Here is a 20,591-nt window from a genome sequence, read left to right as displayed (position 1 = left end):
CGACTCCACTTTCAAGGAGCTATGAACTCCAAAGTCTCTTTGTTCATCAACACTCCCTAGGACCTTACCATTAAGTGTATAAGTCCTGCTAAGATTTTCTTTCCCAAAATGCAGCACCTTCCATTTATCTGAATTAAACTCCATCTGCCACTTCTCAGCCCATTGGCCCATCTGGTCCAGATCCTGTTGTAATCTGAGGTAACCCTCTTCGCTGTCCACCACACCTCCAATTTTGGTGTCATCTGCAAACTTACTAACTGTATCTCTTATGCTCACATTCAAATCATTAATGTAAATGACAAAAAGTAGAGGGCCCAGCACCGATCCTTGTGGCACTCCATTGGTCACAGGCCTCCAGTCAGAAAAACAATCCTCCACCACCACAGGAAAGTTATAAAAGAGACCTAAGGGACAACTTTTTCACGCAGAGGGTGGTACATGTATGGAATGAGCTGCCAGAGGATGTGGTGGAGGCTGGTACAATTGCAACATTTAAGATACATTTGGATGGGTATATGAATAGGAAGGGTTTGGAGGGATATGGGCCGGGTGCTGGCAGGTGGGACTAGATTGGGTTGGGATATCTGGTCGGCATGGACGGGTTGAACCGAAGGGTCTGTTTCCATGTTGTACATTTCTATGACTCTATGAGAGATTAGATGTCAAGGTTTATTTGTAAAATGGCTCCACATACACTGTTGCAATATAGGAGGCTATGCTATCTCTATATTGTTAATGGCACCAAATGTTTGAGTAAATATTAATTGATGTATTTCCTGTATATTCATAATCAAATATTTTGGCCTTAAATTCCATAGGTGGTATCTGGTTTTCCAACGTAAGTTTTGCAGAAGATTAGCAGAGGCTGCAGAAAAGTGGCAACAACCAAACTATTTTCCTGAGGTATAATTCAGTCTCCCACCAAAGCCATGATGGGTGTACAGAAGAACTTGCCCAGACGTTTGTGATCTTTGTTTGTAATGACCCCAATTCGTTTAGAAGAATTGTGCATAAGTGCATAAGTATCACTGTGTTCTGTACAATACGATTTGAGACATAGCATTCCACCTGTGACTATTCTCTCAGATATTGCTCACATAGTGTCATTTGTGAAGTGATAAAATTTGGATAACTCCCTTTTGGACAAGGAATGCTTCCTGATGTGAGACAATTTTGAATAACTTACGTAGCTTTTGTTTTAAAGGTCAGTTTTGTCCATTGCTTTATTTGTATTGTCTGTTATTTGGCTCCATCAGTCTGTTCCTGGTATGAAAGTCATGTTTATGACATATGTTTGCAGGATAACAGCAGAAGACAAAAACAACTCCTTTGTGAAAAATTTGATTCTCTGTACGCCATTCTAGAAGAGAGGAAAAAAGAAATGCTTCAATGCATTACGCGTGAACAGGAGGAGAAAGTGCAGTATGTGCGATCTCTGATGAGACAGCATGGGGATCACTTGGAGGGAGCCAGCAAACTTGTGGAAACAGCTCTGCAGTTTACAGAGGAACCTCAGATGGCAGTGTTCCTGCAGGTTTGTGTATCGCTTGTTTTTATATCTCTTTAAGTATTGTAATATGGTGGTTGTTCCTGCTTTTATTTACAATTCTGGTCATTTTATACATTTCTTCTGTTCACAGAATACAAAGCAGCTAATTAAAAAGTAAGTCAATTTAAAGAGGTATGTAATTTTAATTAAAAATTCTTTCTACTATAATGGTGGTCCAACAAGGATTATTTTTGTGAAAATTCTGATCTTTTATTAATGAGGCACCTCACATCCTCTTACTTGTTCACTTTCACACAGTGCCTCTGTCTCTGTTCGTAACACAGTCTTGCGTATCTTTACTTGCACCGCTTCTCTTTCAATTCACAGACATGTGAACTAATGAGGTGCAGTTTCAAAACAATACTAATGACAAGGGGAATTTTGTCTCTGTTGCTTAGTCTCTGTGATGGAAAGTGTGCATTTCTCCCACGCAAGAAGTATGCATTGATCCTTGTCACTCAGAAATAAGTGTTCCTTCTTCAAATGTCCTTAAATACATCATGGAAGTATATACTTACACTAACCGTGTTAATTTATAGATTAAGCACGATATAGTGGTAGACCATTTTTAAACAAGCATTTAGAAAGGTTTCAGTGCTGCAACTAGTTGCTCTTGGAGATGGAAGAGACAGCTTACTATACTGAATGGAATCTTAGAATATCCTTCACAGTCTTTGCTGATACAACTGTGCCAAATTAGAATATTTCCCTGTATCAATACCTAATTTGTATGGATGTTGTTAAAAAGGAGGAGTGATATTGGCAAGTTCTCATAAATGAAAGAAATACAATGCTTTGCCTCTTAGGATATTGCAATAAGCATTGAGAACACATACAGATAATCAGTATTTTCCTACAATCCAAATGTGGGTAAAAATAATGACTGCAGATGCTGGAAACCAGATTCTGGATTAGAGTAGTGCTGGAAAAGCACAGCAGTTCAGGCAGTATCTGAGGAGCAGGAAAATCGACATTTCGGGCAAAAGCCCCACTATTCCTGAAAAGATGAGATGAGAATTTATATGTTCGAAAATTAGTTTAAAGTAAACAAAGAGCAATACAGCACAAGAGGCCTTTTGACCCAACAAGTCTGCGCAGACACATGAAGCCTTTCTAAACCAAAAACTTTTTGCCTCTATGCAGTCCGTATCCCTCTATTCCCTGCCTATTCATACATCTGTCAGGATGCCTCTTAAATGTTGCTATTCTATCCACCTCCATTGCCTCCCCTGGCAGTTCATTCCAGGCACTTACCACCTGTGTGTGGGGGGAAAAAAAAATTTGCCTTTCACATCCCCTCCTTTAATGTTACCTCTTTTTATCTTAAAACTATTTCTCTTATGAATTGACATTACTACCCTGAGGAAAAAGACTCTGACTATTCATTCTACCCATGCCTCACATAAATTTTGTAAACTTCTTTCAGGCCACCATTATCCTTTGAAGTTCAAATGAGAACAATCCAAGTTTATCCAATCTCTCCTCATAGCTAATACCGTCCAAACCAGGCAACTTGCTAGTAAACACTTTCTAGAGTCTCTTCAAAGCCTCCACATCCTTCTGATAGTGTGGTGACCAGAACTGTACACAATACTGCAAATGTAGCTCAACTAAAATTTCATACATGACTTGCCAAATTTTATGGAGAAAGTGAGGGCTGCAGATGCTGGAGAGCAGAGTTTATACTATCTGCCCTGAAGCCAAGCATGCTACATGTCTTCTTGATCACTTTATCCACTTGTGTTGCCACTTTTGGGAGCTGTGGATCTGTACACCCAGAACCCTCTGTATATTGAAGCTACTAAACATTCTGCCATTTACTATATACTTCCCTCCTGTATTAGACCTTCCAAACTGCATCATGTTCAATTTGTCCAGATCAAACCACATCTGCCATTTTTCCACTCAAGACTCTATATCCTGCTGTATCCTTTGACAATCCTCCTCACTATCTCCAAATCATTTATTTGTATATATACACCAGGGGTCCCAGTACAGGTCCCAGTACAGGTTCTTACTTTTTTCTAAAAATCATATGAAAATGAAAAAATTGAATTATTAATCATAACACAAAGAAATGTACACTTGTGCATGTAACCTTTTAATTACAGCTATGATTCCAAACTCAGTGCAAATATTCCTAGGTGGAAATTGCAAAAAACAAAATTAAGAAATCCTCTACTTAATCTTCAGTTAAATCACATATGTGACTTGATGTGAATTTTTATTGTCTGATTCTCTTAGAGTTATTGATACTTCAAAAGCAGCTCAGTTGGAGAGAACGGAACCTGGATACGAAAACATGGATCATTTTGTAGTCAATCTTGGAAGAGCTGAACAGGTGCTACAAAAGATAAATTTCCAGACAGGTACAAAGAGAAGTTTTGTTTTAGTAAGAGATTTTAGTATTGATAATTAGAACCAGGGCTCATTTTATCCCTTAATTGTTTTGAAAATGTAGAGTGAATAAATGTTGTGGCAGGTTTAGAAATGCTAAATAGGCTACATGCTCATACCTGTGCTGATGTGAATTCTCTACAAATGGATGAATGAGAATTAATGACGTATGGGTTTAACAAGTCAATTTCCTTATTGTTTTTAAAGGCACTTATGAGGTTATTCATGTCAAATTGTGACATTTACCTCAGGACTGACATCAACAAATGGGAAAATGTGACCACCACCCTCTGTCTTCCATGGGCCAGCCAAATCTGTATCCAAACAGACAGGTTTCCCTGTATCCCATACCTCCATACTTTCTGAATGAGCCTACCATGGGGAACCTTATCAAACACCTTGCTAAGATCCATGTACGCCATATCCACTGCTCTATATATTAGAATTAGAATCCCTACAGTGTGGAAACAGGCCCTTCGGTGCAACAAGTCCACACCGTACCATCTGAAGAGTAACCCACCCAGGCCCATTCCCTTACCCTATATTTACCCCTGACTAATGCACCTAACCTACACATCCCTGAACACTACGGGTAATTTAAGCATGGCCAAATCACCTAACCTGCACATTTTCTGGACTGTGGGAGGAAACCGGAGCACCCGGAGGAAAACCATACAGCTACGAGGAGAACGTGCAAACTCCATGCAAACAGTTGCCCAAGGCTGGAATCAAACCCGGGTCCCTGGTGCTGTGAAGCAGCAGTGCTAACCACTGAGCCACCATGCCGCCTGCAACATGTCATGTCATATCCTCAAAGAATTCAATAAGGTTTGTGAAGCATGACTTGCTCCTCACAAAACCTTGCTGAGTATTTACAATCCAACTATGGTTTTTCAGGTAATCATAAATCCTGTCTCTCAAAATCCTCTCTAATCCTCTTACATCAGTGCCCACCACTGATGTAAGACTGACTGGTCTGTAATTCCCAGGATTATCCCTATTCCCTTTCTTGAATAACGGAATAACATTTGCCATCTTCCAATCATCTGGCACTACTCCAGTGGATAGTGAGGACTCATGGGTCATCACCAAAGGTGCAGAAATGTCTTCCCTCGCTTTCTGTAGTAACCTAGGGCATATCCCATCTGGCCCAGGGATTGATCTATCCTCATGTTTTCCAAAACTTTCAGCAGATTCTCCTTAACATCAACCTATTCTAGCATATCAGTCAGTTTCATGCTGTCCTCAGAAATGTCAAGGTCCCTCTTAGTAGTGAATACTGAAGCAAGGTAAGGACCTCCCATACTTCCTCTGACTGCAGGTGCAAGTTCCCTCCACTATCCCTAATCAGTCCTACTCTCACCCTGGCCATCTTCTTTAGATTAGATTAGATTACTTAATTTCCTTAATCCTACCTGCTAAAATTTTTCATGCCCCCTTCTAGCCCTCCTAAGTCCATTCTTTAGTTCCTTCCTGACTACCTTGTAACCCTGTAAAGCCCTGTCTGATCCTTGCCTTCTCAACCTTAGTAAGGTTCCTTCTTCCCGTTGACTAAGTATTCCACATCCCTTGTCACCCAAGGTTCTTTCAATGTACCATCCCTTCCTTGCCTCAGTGGGACAAACCTGTCCAACACTATCAGCAGATGCTTGTTAAACAATCTCCACAATTCTGTTGTGCATTTCCCTGAGAACATCTGTTCCCAATTTAGGTATCCCAGTTCCTGCCTAATAGCATTGTAATACCCCCTCCCCCAATTAAATACTTTCCCATACTGTATGCTCCTATCCCTCTCCATGAGCACTGTAAAGGTCATGGAGTTGTGATGACTATCACCGAGAGATCTGACACCTGGCATAGTTCGTTGCGAAGCACCAAATCTAATATGGCCTCTCCTCTAGTCGGCCTATCTACATATTGCATCAGGAAACCTTCCTGGACACACCTGACAAAAACTGCTCCATCCAAATTATTTTGTAGGTTCCAATCAATATTAGGGAAGTTAAAGTCACCCTGTTACTTCTGTACATTTCCAAAATCTGCCTCCCTAACTACTCCTCAGTGTCTCTGCTGCCATTGGGGGCCTGTAGAAAACTCCCAATAAAGTGATTCCTCCTTTCCTGTTTCTGACTTCCACCCATACTGATTCTGTAGACAAACCCTCCTCTACAATCTCCCTTTCTGCAGCTGTGATATTATCCCTGATTAGCAATGCCACTCCTCCACCTCTTTTACCTCCCCCATTCCTTTTGAAACATCTTAACCATAGAGCATCCAACAACCATTCCTGCCCCTGTGATATCCAAGTCTCCATTAAAGCCACAACATCATAGTTCCAAGTACTGATCCATGCTTTGAGGTTGTCACTCTTATTCCTGATACTACTTGCATTAAAATAAATGCACATCAAACCATCACACTGACTGCAACTTTGCCCTATCAAGTGCCAACCCCTCCTCACAGACTCTCCGCACGCTGTATCTGGTTGTTCACTAACTACTCCATCATATGATCCGTAGCTCAGGTTCCCAAACCCTTGTTAATCTAGTTTAAACCCTCCCAAAGAGCTCTAGCAAACCTCCCACCCAGGATATAGGTGCCCCTCCAGTTCAGGTGCAACTTATCTTTCTTGTATATGTCCTACCTTCCCCAAAATGTATCCCAATGATCCACATATCTGAAGCCCTCCCTCCTACTCCAGCCCTGCAGCCACGTGTTCATCTGCACTCACGCTCTATTCCTAGCTTCACTTGCACATGGCACATGGTAGTGTGAAAAACAGAACTCACTCACAAATCAATCAGCCTGAGACAAAGCCTTGGAAACAAGAACAATTTATTACAACCTTACAAGGACCGGATGCTTCTGCAATCAAGCAGAAAAGCGTGCGAAAACAGAGCCTGTTGGCATTCTTATTCAGTTTACAAGTTGCGGAATCACGCCTCCCTTTTCCCATCCTATCATTAGCCGATTACTTCTTATCTGGCCATCCTGCTGTCCTTGTCTGCATTCTTTGTTCCTTGTTTGTTACAGCTTGTTCTTTTATCCAGTTTCTCTTATCATACTATAAGCTTTATTGTGAAATGCCCTTGCTACTTCTTTTTGTGGTCAGCTACAACCCTTCAAAGTTATTTTCTAGCTTAAAACTATTTTCTTTAAAAGACCCTCTATATTCATTAAAGTCTTAGTCTTAAGTATGCTACTTACTACAAGAATTCCACGACCGTTTGTATAATGTTCCCCTTCCCCTTCCCCTTCCCCCACTACACCCCCTCCCCCACCTGCAAAAATAATATTTCTAATCTCCCATAGTAGCAATCCTAAAATTACCACTCTGCTCGTCCTGCCTTCCAGCTCCCAACTTTAACTCCCTTTTGTTTTCAGGTCCACCTCACTTTCCCTACCTATGTCATTATTACTGATGTGTACCACAACTTCTGGCTGCTCCCCCTCCCCCTTAAGAATCCTGTGGACTCGATGAGAGACATCCCTGACCCTGGCACCCAGGAGGCAACACATCAGCCGGGAGTCTTGCTCACGACAACAGATTCTCCAGTATATTCTTCTTATGATTGAATCTTGTATCATTATTACTCTCCTATTCTCTTTCCTTCTGAGCCACAGAGCCAGGCTCAATACAAGGCTGCTGTGGGTTTCCCCTGGTAGGTCCTTCCCTCCAACAGTATCCAAAATGGTATACTCATTGTTGAGGGGAACGGCCACAGGGGGTCCCTGCACTGTCTGCCTCTTCCCTTGTAGGGATTGATTGGAATACAGAGGAACCTCGATTATCCAAATATCAATTATCCAAATTTTGGATTATCTGAAGCAGATCTCAAGGTCTCGATAGAAACATTACATCAAAGAGCTGTTTCAACCCTGATTGTATGTTTTGTTTACGGGCACAATGATTAAAAACAAACCTGGCTCACTGCAATGCTGCCAAGAAAAGTCCTGGACAGTCTAGGCACCGTCTACAAATGACTGACCTCCCTCCCTCTCTCTCTCCCTCAGCACTTTCCCTGAAGTTCTACACAGGGAGGGGGTGTGGATGGGAGTGGATGGGGGTGTGGGATTGAGGCGGGTGGGCTGGCCCAGAGGAAATCAATTAACCGAATAATCAATTATCCGAACGAAATAGTGCCCGCCCATCTCGATCGGAGAATCTAGGTTCCTCTGTAGTTTGTTTGCACCACAGGGATCTCCGGCAAGTGGGAGACCTTTAAAAGTGAAATAGCTAGAGTTCAAGGTCTATATTTTCCAGTGGGGGTGAAGGCAAGGTTGGCAGAAATAGGAAATTTCGGATGATAAGAGATATTTAGGCGCTGATCAGAAAAAAGTGGGAGGCATGGCTCAGCTACAGGTAGGTTGGATTGAGGGAATCTCTGGAGGTATATAGGAGATACAGGAGTTTACTGAAGAAGGAAATTAGGAGGGCGAAAAGGGGGCTTGAAATAGCCTTGGCTGGGAAGACTAGGATGAATCCAAAGAGGTTCTTTAAGTATATTAAAGGAAAAAGAGTAACTAGAGAGAGAATAGGACCCCTCAAGGACAAAAATGTACATGTATGCATGGAACTGTAGGAGTTGGGCGAGGTCCTCAATGGATATTTATCCTTTGTGTTTACTGTGGAGAAGGAGATGAAGACTTGGGAACTTGTGAAGTTAGTGTTGATATCTTGGGGGCAGTCCATATCACAGGTGTTGGAATGTATGAAGGTAGATAAATCTCCAGGTCCTGACCAGATACATCGAAGAATCCTGCAAGAGGCTCGAGAAGAAATTGTGGGAACCCTGGCTGATATATTTACATCATCGTTAATCAGTCCCGGAAGACTGGAGGGTAGTGAAAGTTTTGCCCTTAATCCAGAAGGGCTACAAAGAAAAACCTGGGAACTATAGATTAGTAAGCTTAACAGGTGAGGTAGTTGAGAAGTTTCTGAGGGATAAGATGTACATGCATTTGGAAAGACAGGGTTTGATTAGGAGAAGTCAGTGTGGCTTTGTGCGTGGGAGATCATTTGTTGATTTCTTTGATGAAGTGACCAGGAAGGTTGATGAGGGCAGGGCTGTAGACATAGTCTATATGAATTTCAGGAAGGCCTTTGATAAGGTTCCACATGCTTGGCTACTCTGGAAGGTTAGATTGCATGGAATCCAGGGGGAGTTGGCAAATTGGATACAAAATTGGCTTGATGGTAGGAAGCAGAGGGTAAAGTTGGAAGGATGCTTGACTGGAGCCGTGTGACTAGTGTACCTCAAGGGATGGTGCTGGGACCATTGCTGTTGTTATCTATATCAGTGATTTGGATGAGAATGTACAAGGCATGATTAGTAAGTTTGCAGGTGACACTAAAATAGACGGTATCATGGACAGTGAGGAAGATTATCAGAAATTGCAGCAGGATCTTGATAAGCTGGGGAAGTGGGTTGAAAAATGGCAAATGGAGTTTAATATAGGTAAGTGTGACATCTTTGAGGAGAAAGTGAGGTCTGCAGATGCTGGAGATCAGAGCTGAAAATGTGTTGCTGGAAAAGCGCAGCAGGTCAGGCAGCATCCAGGGAACAGGAGAATCGACGTTTCGGGCATAAGCCCTTCTTCAGGAATGAAGAAGGGCTTATGCCCGAAACGTCGATTCTCCTGTTCCCCGGATGCTGCCTGACCTGCTGCGCTTTTCCAGCAACACATTTTCAGCTCAAGTGTGACATCTTGCATTTTGGAAAGTCAAATCAAGGTAGGGATTTCATAGTGAATGGCTCAGGCCTGAAGGAATGTAGTGGAACAGAGGGATCTTAAAGTTCAGGTGCACGGTTCTCTGAAAGTGGAGTCACAGGTAGGCAGGGCAGTGAAGAACGCTTTTGGCACACTGGTCTTCATAGACAAGGCACCAAGTATAGAAGTTGGGAAGTTCCGTTGTAGTTGTAAAGGACGTTGGTGTGGCTGCACTTGGAGTATTGTGTTCGGTTTTGGTTACCTTGATGTAGGAAGGATGTTATTAAACTGGAAAGAGTGCAGAAGAAATTTACAAGAATGTTGAGACTCAACAGTCTCAGTTATAGGGAGAGGTTGGACAAGGTAGGACTTCTTTCTTTCGAGTATAGGAGACTGAGGGAGCATTGTATGGAAGTGTGTAAGATCATGAGAGGCATGGATAGGGTGAATTCACTCAATCTTTTTCCCAGGGTTGGGAACTTGAGGACTAGAGAGCGTTGGTTTACGGTTAGAGGGGAAAGTATAAAAGGGAACCTGAGGGGCAGCTTTTTTCACAGGGTGATATGCATATGTAATGAACAGCCAGGTGGGTACATTAAGATATTTAAAAGGCATTTGGACAAATACATGGTTGAGAAATGTTTAGAAGGATATGGGCAAAGTGCAGGGAAAGTTGAGTTTGCGTGGATGGACATTTTGATTGATATGGACCAGTTTGGGCCCAAGGACCTTTCTCCATGCCCTAAGGACTCTGACTCTACTACTACTTAAAAATTGTCATTATTCAAAACATAACGTCACCATGGTCTCAGAGGGCTGCGGACTTGTTAGGGAGAGATGGCTGGTGGCAAGTTCAACCTGTGGGTCAGCATTTCTCAAAAGAGGGGTGAGATCAAGAAAGTGGGACCTTTTGTGGTGACCTTAGACTGTGTGAGAATTGAACCCATGCTATTGGTTTCACTTTACATCACAAACCAGCTGTCCAGACTATCCCCTTTTATTTGTTATTAGGGATGTGGGCATCACTAGCAAAGTGAATTGCCCTTCCTTAATTATCCTTGAGAATATTGTCAACCGCTATCTTGATAATGGAATAGCTAACTTCAGAAGATAATAAGACTGACATGCTGTCAGTCTGAAGTCTCCAAAACTGAGTTAATGTGGCGCGTTTATTTTCCTAAATGCTGTTGGTGAACTAGTTAGGTTTTACAACAGTCTGGTAAGTACATAGTGATGCAAGTTTTAAATTTATCTAAATAACTGAATTTAAACTTCCCTGTTGATATGTTGGAGCTCATTTTTCCAAATTCTTATACCAGTCCTCAGATTTACCAGTCCCATAATATAATTTGGTCTTTGATATCAAGGAAGTTTCAAACAATAGTAAAGTGTTTTCATCCTAAGTTGAACTCAATTCCAAAAGAATCATAAACTGACTCAATTTGAACACTCTTGCTAGAGATTAGCTTTTAACACATAACCATTCCATGCATAAGCAATGACACAGACAGATGAGGTTAAAGAACAATATTTTAAGCAGGATCATCAGAGGAATACCACATCAGGGCAAATTTATAATCTTTAATAATTTCCAAGCCTGTAGCATTGCTGAACTCCAATAACCATTTATTTCTATGTGTATGGTAAGTTTGATTCACCAGCACAATCACAATATTCCAACAATATTCCAACTGAAAAGAAAATGAGTGCACCTAAAGATTGTCACATTTTGGACAACATTATTGTACAACAGAGAGACCTCAAGGAGCTCCAAAACTACCGTGAGGAGGTCAGTCATCCAGATCATCATGTCCTTGAAGATAATATACCTAAGCACAAATTCAAGCCACAAAGTTAACTTGGTGCAACTATCCCAAAAAAAGATTTGACCTGGAGACAGAAAACTATAACAAATATTACTTGTAGAGATTGATGGCATAGGGCCCCTTAAGAAAAGGCTTTTCAGCCCATCAAGTATGCACTAACTCTCCAGACAGCATCCCACACAAGCACAGCCACTTACCCTATCCCCATAACCCAGCATTTACCATGGCTCATCCACCTTTTTTTTAGATTAGATTACTTACCGGAACACCTGGAGGAAACCCACACAGAGAGTTGCCTGAGGCGGGAATTGAACCCGGGTCTCAGGCGCTGTGAGGCAGCAGTGCCACCATGCCGCCCAATTTAGATTACTTACCGTGTGGAAACAGGCCCTTCAGCCCAACAAGTCCACACTGACCCACCGAAGCACAACCCACCCATACCCCACCTAACACTATGGGCAATTTAGCATGTCCAATTCACCTGACCTGCACATCTTTGGACTGTGGGAGGAAACCGGAGCACCCGGAGGAAACCCACGCAGACACGGGGAGAATGTGCAAACTCCACACAGTCAGACGCCTGAGGCGGGAATTGAACCCAGATCTCTGGCGCTGTGAGGCAGCAGTGCTAACCACTGTGCCACCGTGCCGCCCCACCTATTCTGTGTATCTTTTGACTGCGGAAAGAAACTGCAGCATCAGAAGGAAACCCATGCAGACACTTGAAGAATATGGAAACTTAAGACAGCTAATCATCTGAGGCTGGAATTGAACCTGGGTCCCTTGTGCTGTGAGGCAGCAGTGCTAACCATAGAGCCATTGTGTCACATCTCAGCACTTTTTTCTGTGTGTTGAATGAACTATCAGAGGAAGTGGTGGAAGCTGGTACAATTACAACATTTAAAATGCATCTGAATGAATACATGATTAGAAAGGATTTAGAGGGGTCTGGGCCAAGTGCTGGCAAATGGGACTAGATTAATTTAGGATATTTGGCTGGCGTGGACGAGTTGGACCAAAGGGTCAATTTTTGTGCTGTACATCTCTATAACTCCCAGATATGGATGTTGCTGGCTGGACCAGTATTCCTATTTCTAAGCCTATTCCTAGCTGCTGAAATTTCTGTGGCTATAACATGGTTTGGGTTAATGCAAGAAACATTTCAAGCAGATATACTTTTGAGTGAAATTTTTCAGAATGGTAGTCTCAAGCTTCCTAATTTTGAAACAGATTTGTTTGACTTTGCTTGTAAATACATTACAATTTAAGACACCATAGTAGCCGGTAATGCTTGTGACTCATGTGAACTCAGAAGTTGGCGTTAATGATCTGAATGCATCAAGTCTGAGCTTTTTAATGAATTCCTTTTATGTTTATTGTACAGATTACCAGGGAGAAGAAGAGGAAGAAGTAGAGGAAGAAGAGATAGAGGAAGGTGGAGGAGCAGAAGAAGATGGAGAGACAACTGATGGTGAGCAATTAGAAGTGGTAACAATTGAGTCTCCAGCTTCTTCTTCATTATTTTCATCTTATTTCCAATCATTAGACCTCAGGCTATAAGAATCAGGGCTTTTGACAAAAATCAATGTAATATGATTATGTAATAGTTACATCAAATTATGTAAGTTAGCTGAATATCAATACTTATTTGTTGACTTTCCGGAATTGGAAGGACCACACAGATGAATTTTATTTAAAACCACCAAACTTGATACTTGTTGATGCAAACAAACTGCCAGAAAAGAAGAATATTACAATTATGACCACTCAGCGATGAAATTATTGAAGCTCACTTATTGGGGTGGGTTTTCAGATATCTCAATACTTGATAGTGTTATTAAGATATAATCATAGAATTCCTACAGAGATACTTCAGTTTTACAAGTGATTAGCTTCTTTAAACTGATCTATGCATGTAATAAGCGCTCCTTGTACTTTCAAGTTGTCACTTCATCACATGAGTAATGTACAAGAGGTTTTTTTTTTAAACTGGTAGAGAATATAAATTATTTTGAAATTAGTTCCTGTCTCTCTGTGAAATAATGTGCTGGATATTGAAAGCCTTGCAAAACCAGAAACTTGAAGTTCAATGTCTAACAATTGAAGGACCACCATTAAGGTACTACACCATTGATTAAACTGAAATCTCTTCCCCCGAAGTGAAGTTGTTTTTACAACATAGATTGAGTGAGAGATTACCCAACATAACATTTTGTGTAAAGTTAAAACACTTCAATGATATAATTGATGAATTCCACAAACAGGTGCTGTGTGGACCTTGCCATTCTAGTGATTTGGCACATTCAGTAGCTACAACTGTTACTTTTTGATATCCAATTAGGATTATTTTCTATTTTATAAATATGAATGAAAACTAATTTTACCAGCTTAAATGTGTATATTCTCATACATTGCCTCCATTATCAGCAAACTGGAGTCCAGAAGAATGCTGTGACATTCACCCGGTCAAAGTTATTTCTTCTTGTCAAAACAGCTTGAAAAAGTCATTATTTTTCCAACATCTGCATCCCCAAAGTAATGGCTAAATGAAATCAACCACCAAAAAATTGCTTAGAAAGATCTGAAAGTCTCGTAAATAGACAAAGAAACTTGAAAAATTTTCATTAAGATACTATACCATCAACTAAAGTCTAATTTGGTGAAGCGACACACATGTAACTTTTAGCAAAATCATTCGAAGAAACAGAGTGTTTGTCTTTGAATCCTAAATATCTGATAAGTGTACATTGTAGTTTGTCCTTTCGCACAAACTTTCAGCATAATAGATGTGGTGGAACAAACAATTCTTAAACATAACAGGTCCATTAAAATAAATTGCAAACTGAAAATCCTTTGACCAGTATCTAAATTGCATGTCATCTCCTTTTTAAAATCACACCTAAAATTCTATTTGCAACTGACCAGTTGTCTCTCTTTTGTTTTTGTAGGTGAATTACCCACTCCATTGCATTCTGCTGGAACAGGCCTAACATTTTGAATGGCAATGATCAGCATCAGGTATAAGATAATTATTGATAAGGAAGCGTTACTGACCTGTATTCTGACATATATAATCAATCCTGCAGTCTGCAAATAAGTGAGAGAAGTGCTTGACCTCAATTATAAGACCCTCTCCCAAGGTTTAACTAGAATGACCACACATGCTTCCTGAATGGCAAAATACCTGCTAAAAAACAGATGTTAGCTTAATCCCTTACTCAATCTCTGAGATTCTGAGGGAGAATATGTTGCCCTTACAATATCACTACGTTGTCTAGGACTGCACGGTGGCACAGTGGTTAGCACTGCTGCCTCACAGCGCCAGAGACCCAGGTTCAATTCCCACTCAGGCGACTGACTGTGGAGTTTGCACGTTCTCCCTGTGTCTGCGTGGGTTTCCTCCGGGTGTTCCGATTTCCTCCCACAGTCCAAAGATGTGCAGGTCAGGTGAATTGGCCATGCTAAATTGCCCGTAGTGTTAGGTAAAGGGTAAATGTAGGGGTATGGGTGGGTTGCGCTTCGGCAGGGCGGTGTGGACCTGTTGGTCCGAATGGCCTGTTTCCACACTGTAAGTAATCTAATCTAATAACATGTGCATTTATATGTCTCACTTGTGTAATATGCTGGAACGAACTGGGTGCAGTTAATTTGCTTAGAACTCTTACTGCACATTCAGCAAGATTTTGTCATGCTGTTCAGAATATAACTCTTTAGTATTTTCCACATCAACTGACTGAATCTGGTCACAGAAAGACTGTAATTTGCCTCATTGTGATTCACAGTATGGCCAAATAGTAGTATCTGCACTTCCTAGTAGTTTGTTGCCCTTAAAGTGCTTTTGATGATTAGAGAATCTTAGATAGTATATTATTGCAGTTTTCATTCTTCCCACATGTTCTTACTCTACTCTTCAAAACTTGAAGTTTGAAAGTAAAACATGGATCTCCATTTTTGTAATCTAACTCTTTAGCTATCTACTTCTTTTTGCCTCATACATAGGCTATCTGTTTTCTGATTGATGTTGATGATCGTCAATGTTCAAAAACAACAGACCTCTGAAACTCTTTTTGAATCAGTAGCTTCTCAACTGTAAAGTTTTTTCTGATCCAAATCCTGATCCAGAGTTCTATTTTAGGGCCTTATGCAGACATTAAAGTAAGAAAGTGTATCTCCTAAGTTAACGTTCAAAATGACATTTTTTGAGTCATTCAATAAATAATTAAGTTTTCAAAAGTTTTATTGTTTGCTTGTTTGTATCTTCAATACAGTCCTGTGAACAATTATATCAGCTATTACTCTCTATTGGGGTCTCGTGGTACAATGGTCACGTCCCTATCTCTAAGCCAACATGTGGAGGTGCCGGTGTTGTACTAGGTTGGACAAGGTCAAAAATCACACGAGATCCGGTTATTGTCCAATAGGTTTATTTGAAAACACAAGATTTTTTTTATCTGAGCCAAGAGTCCCAGGTTCAATTCATACCTGCTGCAGAGGTGTATAGTAACATCTCTACACAGGCTGATCAAGAAAAATAGGCAAAAGTGAGGACTGCAGGTGCTGGAAATCAGAATCTAGATTACAGTGGTGCTGGAAAAGCACAACAGGTCAGGCAGAATCCGAAGAGCAGGAAAATCGATGTTTCGGGCAAAAGCTCTTCATCAGGAATGATGAAGGACTTTTGCCCGAAATGTCGATTTTCTTGCTCCTCGGATGCTGCCTGACCTGTTGTGCTTTTCCAGCACCACTCTAATCTAGATTCTGATTAGGAGATATATCTATTCTGTCTTTATTAGGGGTTCTTGTGGTTCAATGATAGTCTCCATACCTTTGAGCCAGGAGGCCAAGTTACATTCCCACCTGAACCAGAGGTATGTAATAATATCTTTGAACAGGTTAATTAAAAATTATCAATTCTCTCTTTATTCCGTAACGTTAATATCTCTATCTACATTGCAATTAACCTTTTCACAAGAATTTAAATTGCAGCTTTATTTCTTTCTTAGTTTATAATCTTACAGCATACACCCTAACTGTCTCCTTATCAGACTCTAAATTATTTCATCAAGGCAAAAGTTTTGAGATTCACTGGCCTTCTAACAACAAGAACAAGTACAAGTATGTAATATTTTATTCTTCTTACCCACAGATCAACATTGAAAATAAATGAAGAAAAAGAGGACAAAACTCATGAAACGACTTACAGATGGATGCTAGGAAATGATTTATTCAAAAATAATTTATTGTTTAGGTTCTGAATGAAGATTGATATTTGCCAGTTAGCAGTAAAGTTATTTATTCACAGTTTTGTTTGCTGATCATAACTATGTGAAGAAATTAACAGTTTTGCAGCTTCGCAATTTGACAAATACTTCTGTTTTTTTAAGTCGTGTAATAAAGTTTAGATATAGCTTTAAATGTTAGAAAGATATTAATGTGTTCCTATTATAATGTTGGGCCTTTGAAAAAATATTTGGCTACTATGCTTGTAAAAGCCTGTGCATAATTCAGCTAGCTTAGAATTTTTAAACAGCTACATTATGGCTGAATGCAAAAACAGAAATTGCTGGAGAAACTCACTAGTTCCGGCAGCATCTGTGAAGATAATACAGAGTCAACATTTCAGGTCAAGTAAAGCTTCATTAGAAGTTCTGATGAAGAATCACTGGATCCAAAATGTACACTCTGTTTCTCTCCACAGATGCCATCAGACCTGCTGAGTTTCTCCAGCAATTATTTGTTTTATTTTATAGTTGAATGTTGTTATTTCCTTCATTATAATTTGTTAAACTAATTTGTTGCCATTTTATTGCAGATTGACATGTGTAAAATAAAGTACAAATGTATAGTAAAATTATGGAGTTTCATCCCCCTTTGGTCAAGAGGCAAACAAACTACAAATGATTCTTGACATGGCATTATAGAAAAGTAGCAAGATAAGAAATTCATAAAGAAAAGTAAAACAGAAGATGATTCCGCGGAAAGAAGGATTCTTTTAAATCATTACTGCTTCACTGACCTTGCCATTATGTTGTTTATGGGATGAAGATGGACAGGAGCAAATGTGATAGTTCTGAATGATATTACTATGTTGGTCCTTCGCTGAAATTATTTTAAATTACAGAACTTCTTGTAAATACAGACATAATGACTGGCAAAGCAATAACTGAAATCTTCAAAACAGTATGGATCATTGGTTACAGTCATTAAATTGATTATATCTCATGTAATACAGTTTTTGTCACTTTAGTTTGTCATTGACTGCAAATTAAGTCAATTTTCATTTTACTGTTTGCATATATCTGACAATATAACTCTTCTTCAATGTTGATTGATGATAATATTTCGTTTTAAAATTTTATACACAGGGATGGCACAGTGGCTCAGTGGTTAGAACTGCTGCCTCAGCACCATGGACTCTGGTTTGATTCCAGCCTCGGATGATTGTCTGTGTGGTGTTTGCACATTCTCCCCGTGTTTACACCTGGGTTTCCTCCAGGTGCTCCGGTTTCCTCCCACAATCCAAAGATGTGCTTTGGCCATGCTAAATCACCTATAGTGTTCAAGGACATGTAGGTTAGGTGCATTAGTCAGAGTAGGTAAATGTAGAGTAATAGGGTGGGATACTCTTTGGAGGGTTGGTGTGGACTTGTTGAGCTGAAGGACCTGTTTCCACAATGTCTGGATTCTACACTTGAGTGAATTGTTCTTGGAATGGAAGCCACAGAATCAAGAAGCAGCTATGTCATTTAATGATGAACCGGTAATTAAAATTCTTGCATTCTGAATACAAGTTTTACTTTGTTTTATTTATATCATCATTGATTAATTATTAATTGCAGTTTTGAAACAGTGACTCAAATTTATAATCTATTTTAAGTGCAGTTTCTAAAATATATATGAATTTATTTTCTAAAATATAGGTTAGCATTCTAATGAATGTTTTATGTGTGACGCACAAGGTATTATTATACCTATTTTGCAACTGTTTTCTCTCTGTCTCTCTCTCTAATATATATACACACACACACACACATAACATCCCCATCATTTATGAAATTTTACACAACCTACTTTCTTTAACCATTTTCCATAGATTATGTATAATGATTATAATTCTGAAGTGTAAACTGAATGCCATGCACTAGAGGAAGATATTGATCAAATACAACGTGAAAAAACAGTTAAGGTTTGGATCCACTATTTTACAGGGTCTGCTGCATCGTAAATTAAACGTTAATTCAAATATTGTAAAATTTATAACAGTTCCACTTAAAGCTGTCTGCATGGGTTTACTCAGAATGCTCCAGTTTCCTCCCACGGTCACAAAAATGTGCAGATTGGGGGGAATCGGCCATACTAAATTGCCCATAGTGTCCAAGGATGGCAGGATAGGCGGATTAACTTTGGGAAATGCAGGGTTACAAGGATGTGGGGGGGTGGGGGGGAAGAGTCTGAGTGAGATGCCCTTTGGAGAGGCAATCTAGACTCAATGGGCTGAATGTCCTGCTTCCACACTGTAGGGATTCTATAATATCGATAGTGTTAAAATACATAAGTTGGCAGCACATTTAATAAAATTGGAAATGATACAGATGGATGTGAAAGGATGAAAAGCACATTTGAGACAGATTCCACATCATGGGGCCCTCTTGTAGCATTCCCTACTCCTGGAACAGAAGGCCCAGGTTCAAGTTCCACCTCTTCTAGAGGTGTGTAATAACATCGCTGAACAGGTTGATTAGAAAATAGATTAAATAAAGTCTTTGCATCACAATGTATTTTGATGCAGGCCTTTTGAAATATATCTGGTAGTAGCCAACATAAAATACACACTGTATTTAGCTTATGAATATTAAGAATAATTTATTGGAGGATTCTTCTTTGCAGAAGTAAAGCATATTTAATATTGTTCATGTTAGAACTAGAATATATGTTATAAAAAAGGCCAATGAATGAAGTAATATCAATTTAACCTCCCCAAATCTAAAAGAATCTATTTTCCATATTTGTGTGTACAAAGTGAACTTGGAAGGTATTATCCACAAGACAATTTCTAATTTGTACTTTATTAATTCTGCTCCAATTCTAAATTCAGATAGTAATCAAACTATCAGCTATTTGTAAAACATCTAGTTTTGAATTTATTGTTTAAACATAATCATGTAACAGAATCCAGAAATGCAGCTCAATGACCTCAGTCCCTTTACAACCATTATACAGTTTTTTCAGACTAAACAAAGTGTTGAATCAAAATAATATTTTAAAATCATTTTTATTACAAAATATAAATGACAAAATTATTTCATGATGAGCAATTATTTCATGAATATTCTATTTATTTGGTAAGTTTGAATTGAACATTACTTTCAGATTTACAGGAGTTTCATGAGACAGATTTGGTTAGTGCATCTTTTAGTGACTTTGAGGGAATCCATGTGATGAATATCAAAGCATAAACTCTTAATTTGATGACAGAATGAGCTTATTACAGATTCTAAATTCATCACTTCCCAATTGTCTCCATAATTTTACGATTGTTATCTGCCTGCATCCATTGATTTTCATTCTTGGCAATTTCAATCATTTCCCTCAAGATATGAAATGTGAGATCCAAGGAATTGGGTGGGTCAACGGGCCTCTTGGAGCGTCCTGCGAAGGCTGCTACCATATCTTGGTCAATTTCTTGGGTGGGCATGAGGTTTTCTGCATTTAAGGAAGGTTCACGAAGGAAACGACCGGCTTCTTTAGCAAAGATATCTTTCAACATCTGCAGGTAACCTGGAGGTAGGTGGGAGTACATCAGCATGTACTTGGGATTTTTCTCAAAAGATTGGAGTAACTTTTCCTTCAGGATGTAGGAAAGGGATTGGTCATTCTCTTCATTAGTAGCTGTGTTGATATTAGGATCATAAATTTTGTCGAAGACACTCAGATCTACAGCACGACAAACAGCTGGAAGGGTGCGAGTGCCAAGTAGTAAACAGGCTGAAAGGAAAATCAGAGGAGTTGGTGTCATGCTGGATGGTGATCTGCAAATAAAGGCATAAGAATTTAAATTAAACACAACCTGATGCGACAAAAAAATCGAGTAAAGCAACACCTTGTTT

At 39.7% G+C, this 20,591-nt stretch overlaps 2 protein-coding genes across 5 annotated transcripts in view; one reads left to right on the top strand and one right to left on the bottom strand.

Annotated features, from left to right (window-relative positions):
• Positions 1–17,103, top strand: part of trim54 (tripartite motif containing 54) — a 69,701-nt gene extending 52,598 nt beyond the window's left edge. Inside the window, exons 5-10 of the mRNA XM_043682147.1 lie at positions 1,301–1,534; positions 1,641–1,663; positions 3,794–3,918; positions 12,869–12,955; positions 14,433–14,502; positions 16,631–17,103. Coding sequence (XP_043538082.1) covers positions 1,301–1,534; positions 1,641–1,663; positions 3,794–3,918; positions 12,869–12,955; positions 14,433–14,482 — 519 coding nt within the window. The 3' untranslated portion in view covers positions 14,483–14,502; positions 16,631–17,103. The remainder of the gene's footprint in view (positions 1–1,300; positions 1,535–1,640; positions 1,664–3,793; positions 3,919–12,868; positions 12,956–14,432; positions 14,503–16,630) is intronic.
• Positions 17,104–18,994: 1,891 nt separating this feature from the next.
• LOC122543442 (UI-like) overlaps positions 18,995–20,591 on the bottom strand; it is a 167,913-nt gene continuing 166,316 nt past the window's right edge. For 3 of the 4 annotated variants that reach the window (XM_043682171.1, XM_043682156.1, XM_043682165.1), the window contains exon 7: positions 18,995–20,513. In XM_043682171.1, coding sequence (XP_043538106.1) covers positions 19,988–20,513 — 526 coding nt within the window. In that variant the 3' untranslated portion in view covers positions 18,995–19,987. The remainder of the gene's footprint in view (positions 20,514–20,591) is intronic. The other variant, XM_043682152.1, reaches the window with a different exon arrangement.

The sequence above is a fragment of the Chiloscyllium plagiosum genome, chromosome 3 (genome assembly GCF_004010195.1).
Source record: "Chiloscyllium plagiosum isolate BGI_BamShark_2017 chromosome 3, ASM401019v2, whole genome shotgun sequence".
Lineage (NCBI taxonomy): Eukaryota > Metazoa > Chordata > Chondrichthyes > Orectolobiformes > Hemiscylliidae > Chiloscyllium > Chiloscyllium plagiosum.
This window is presented reverse-complemented; position numbering and strand designations above follow the sequence as displayed.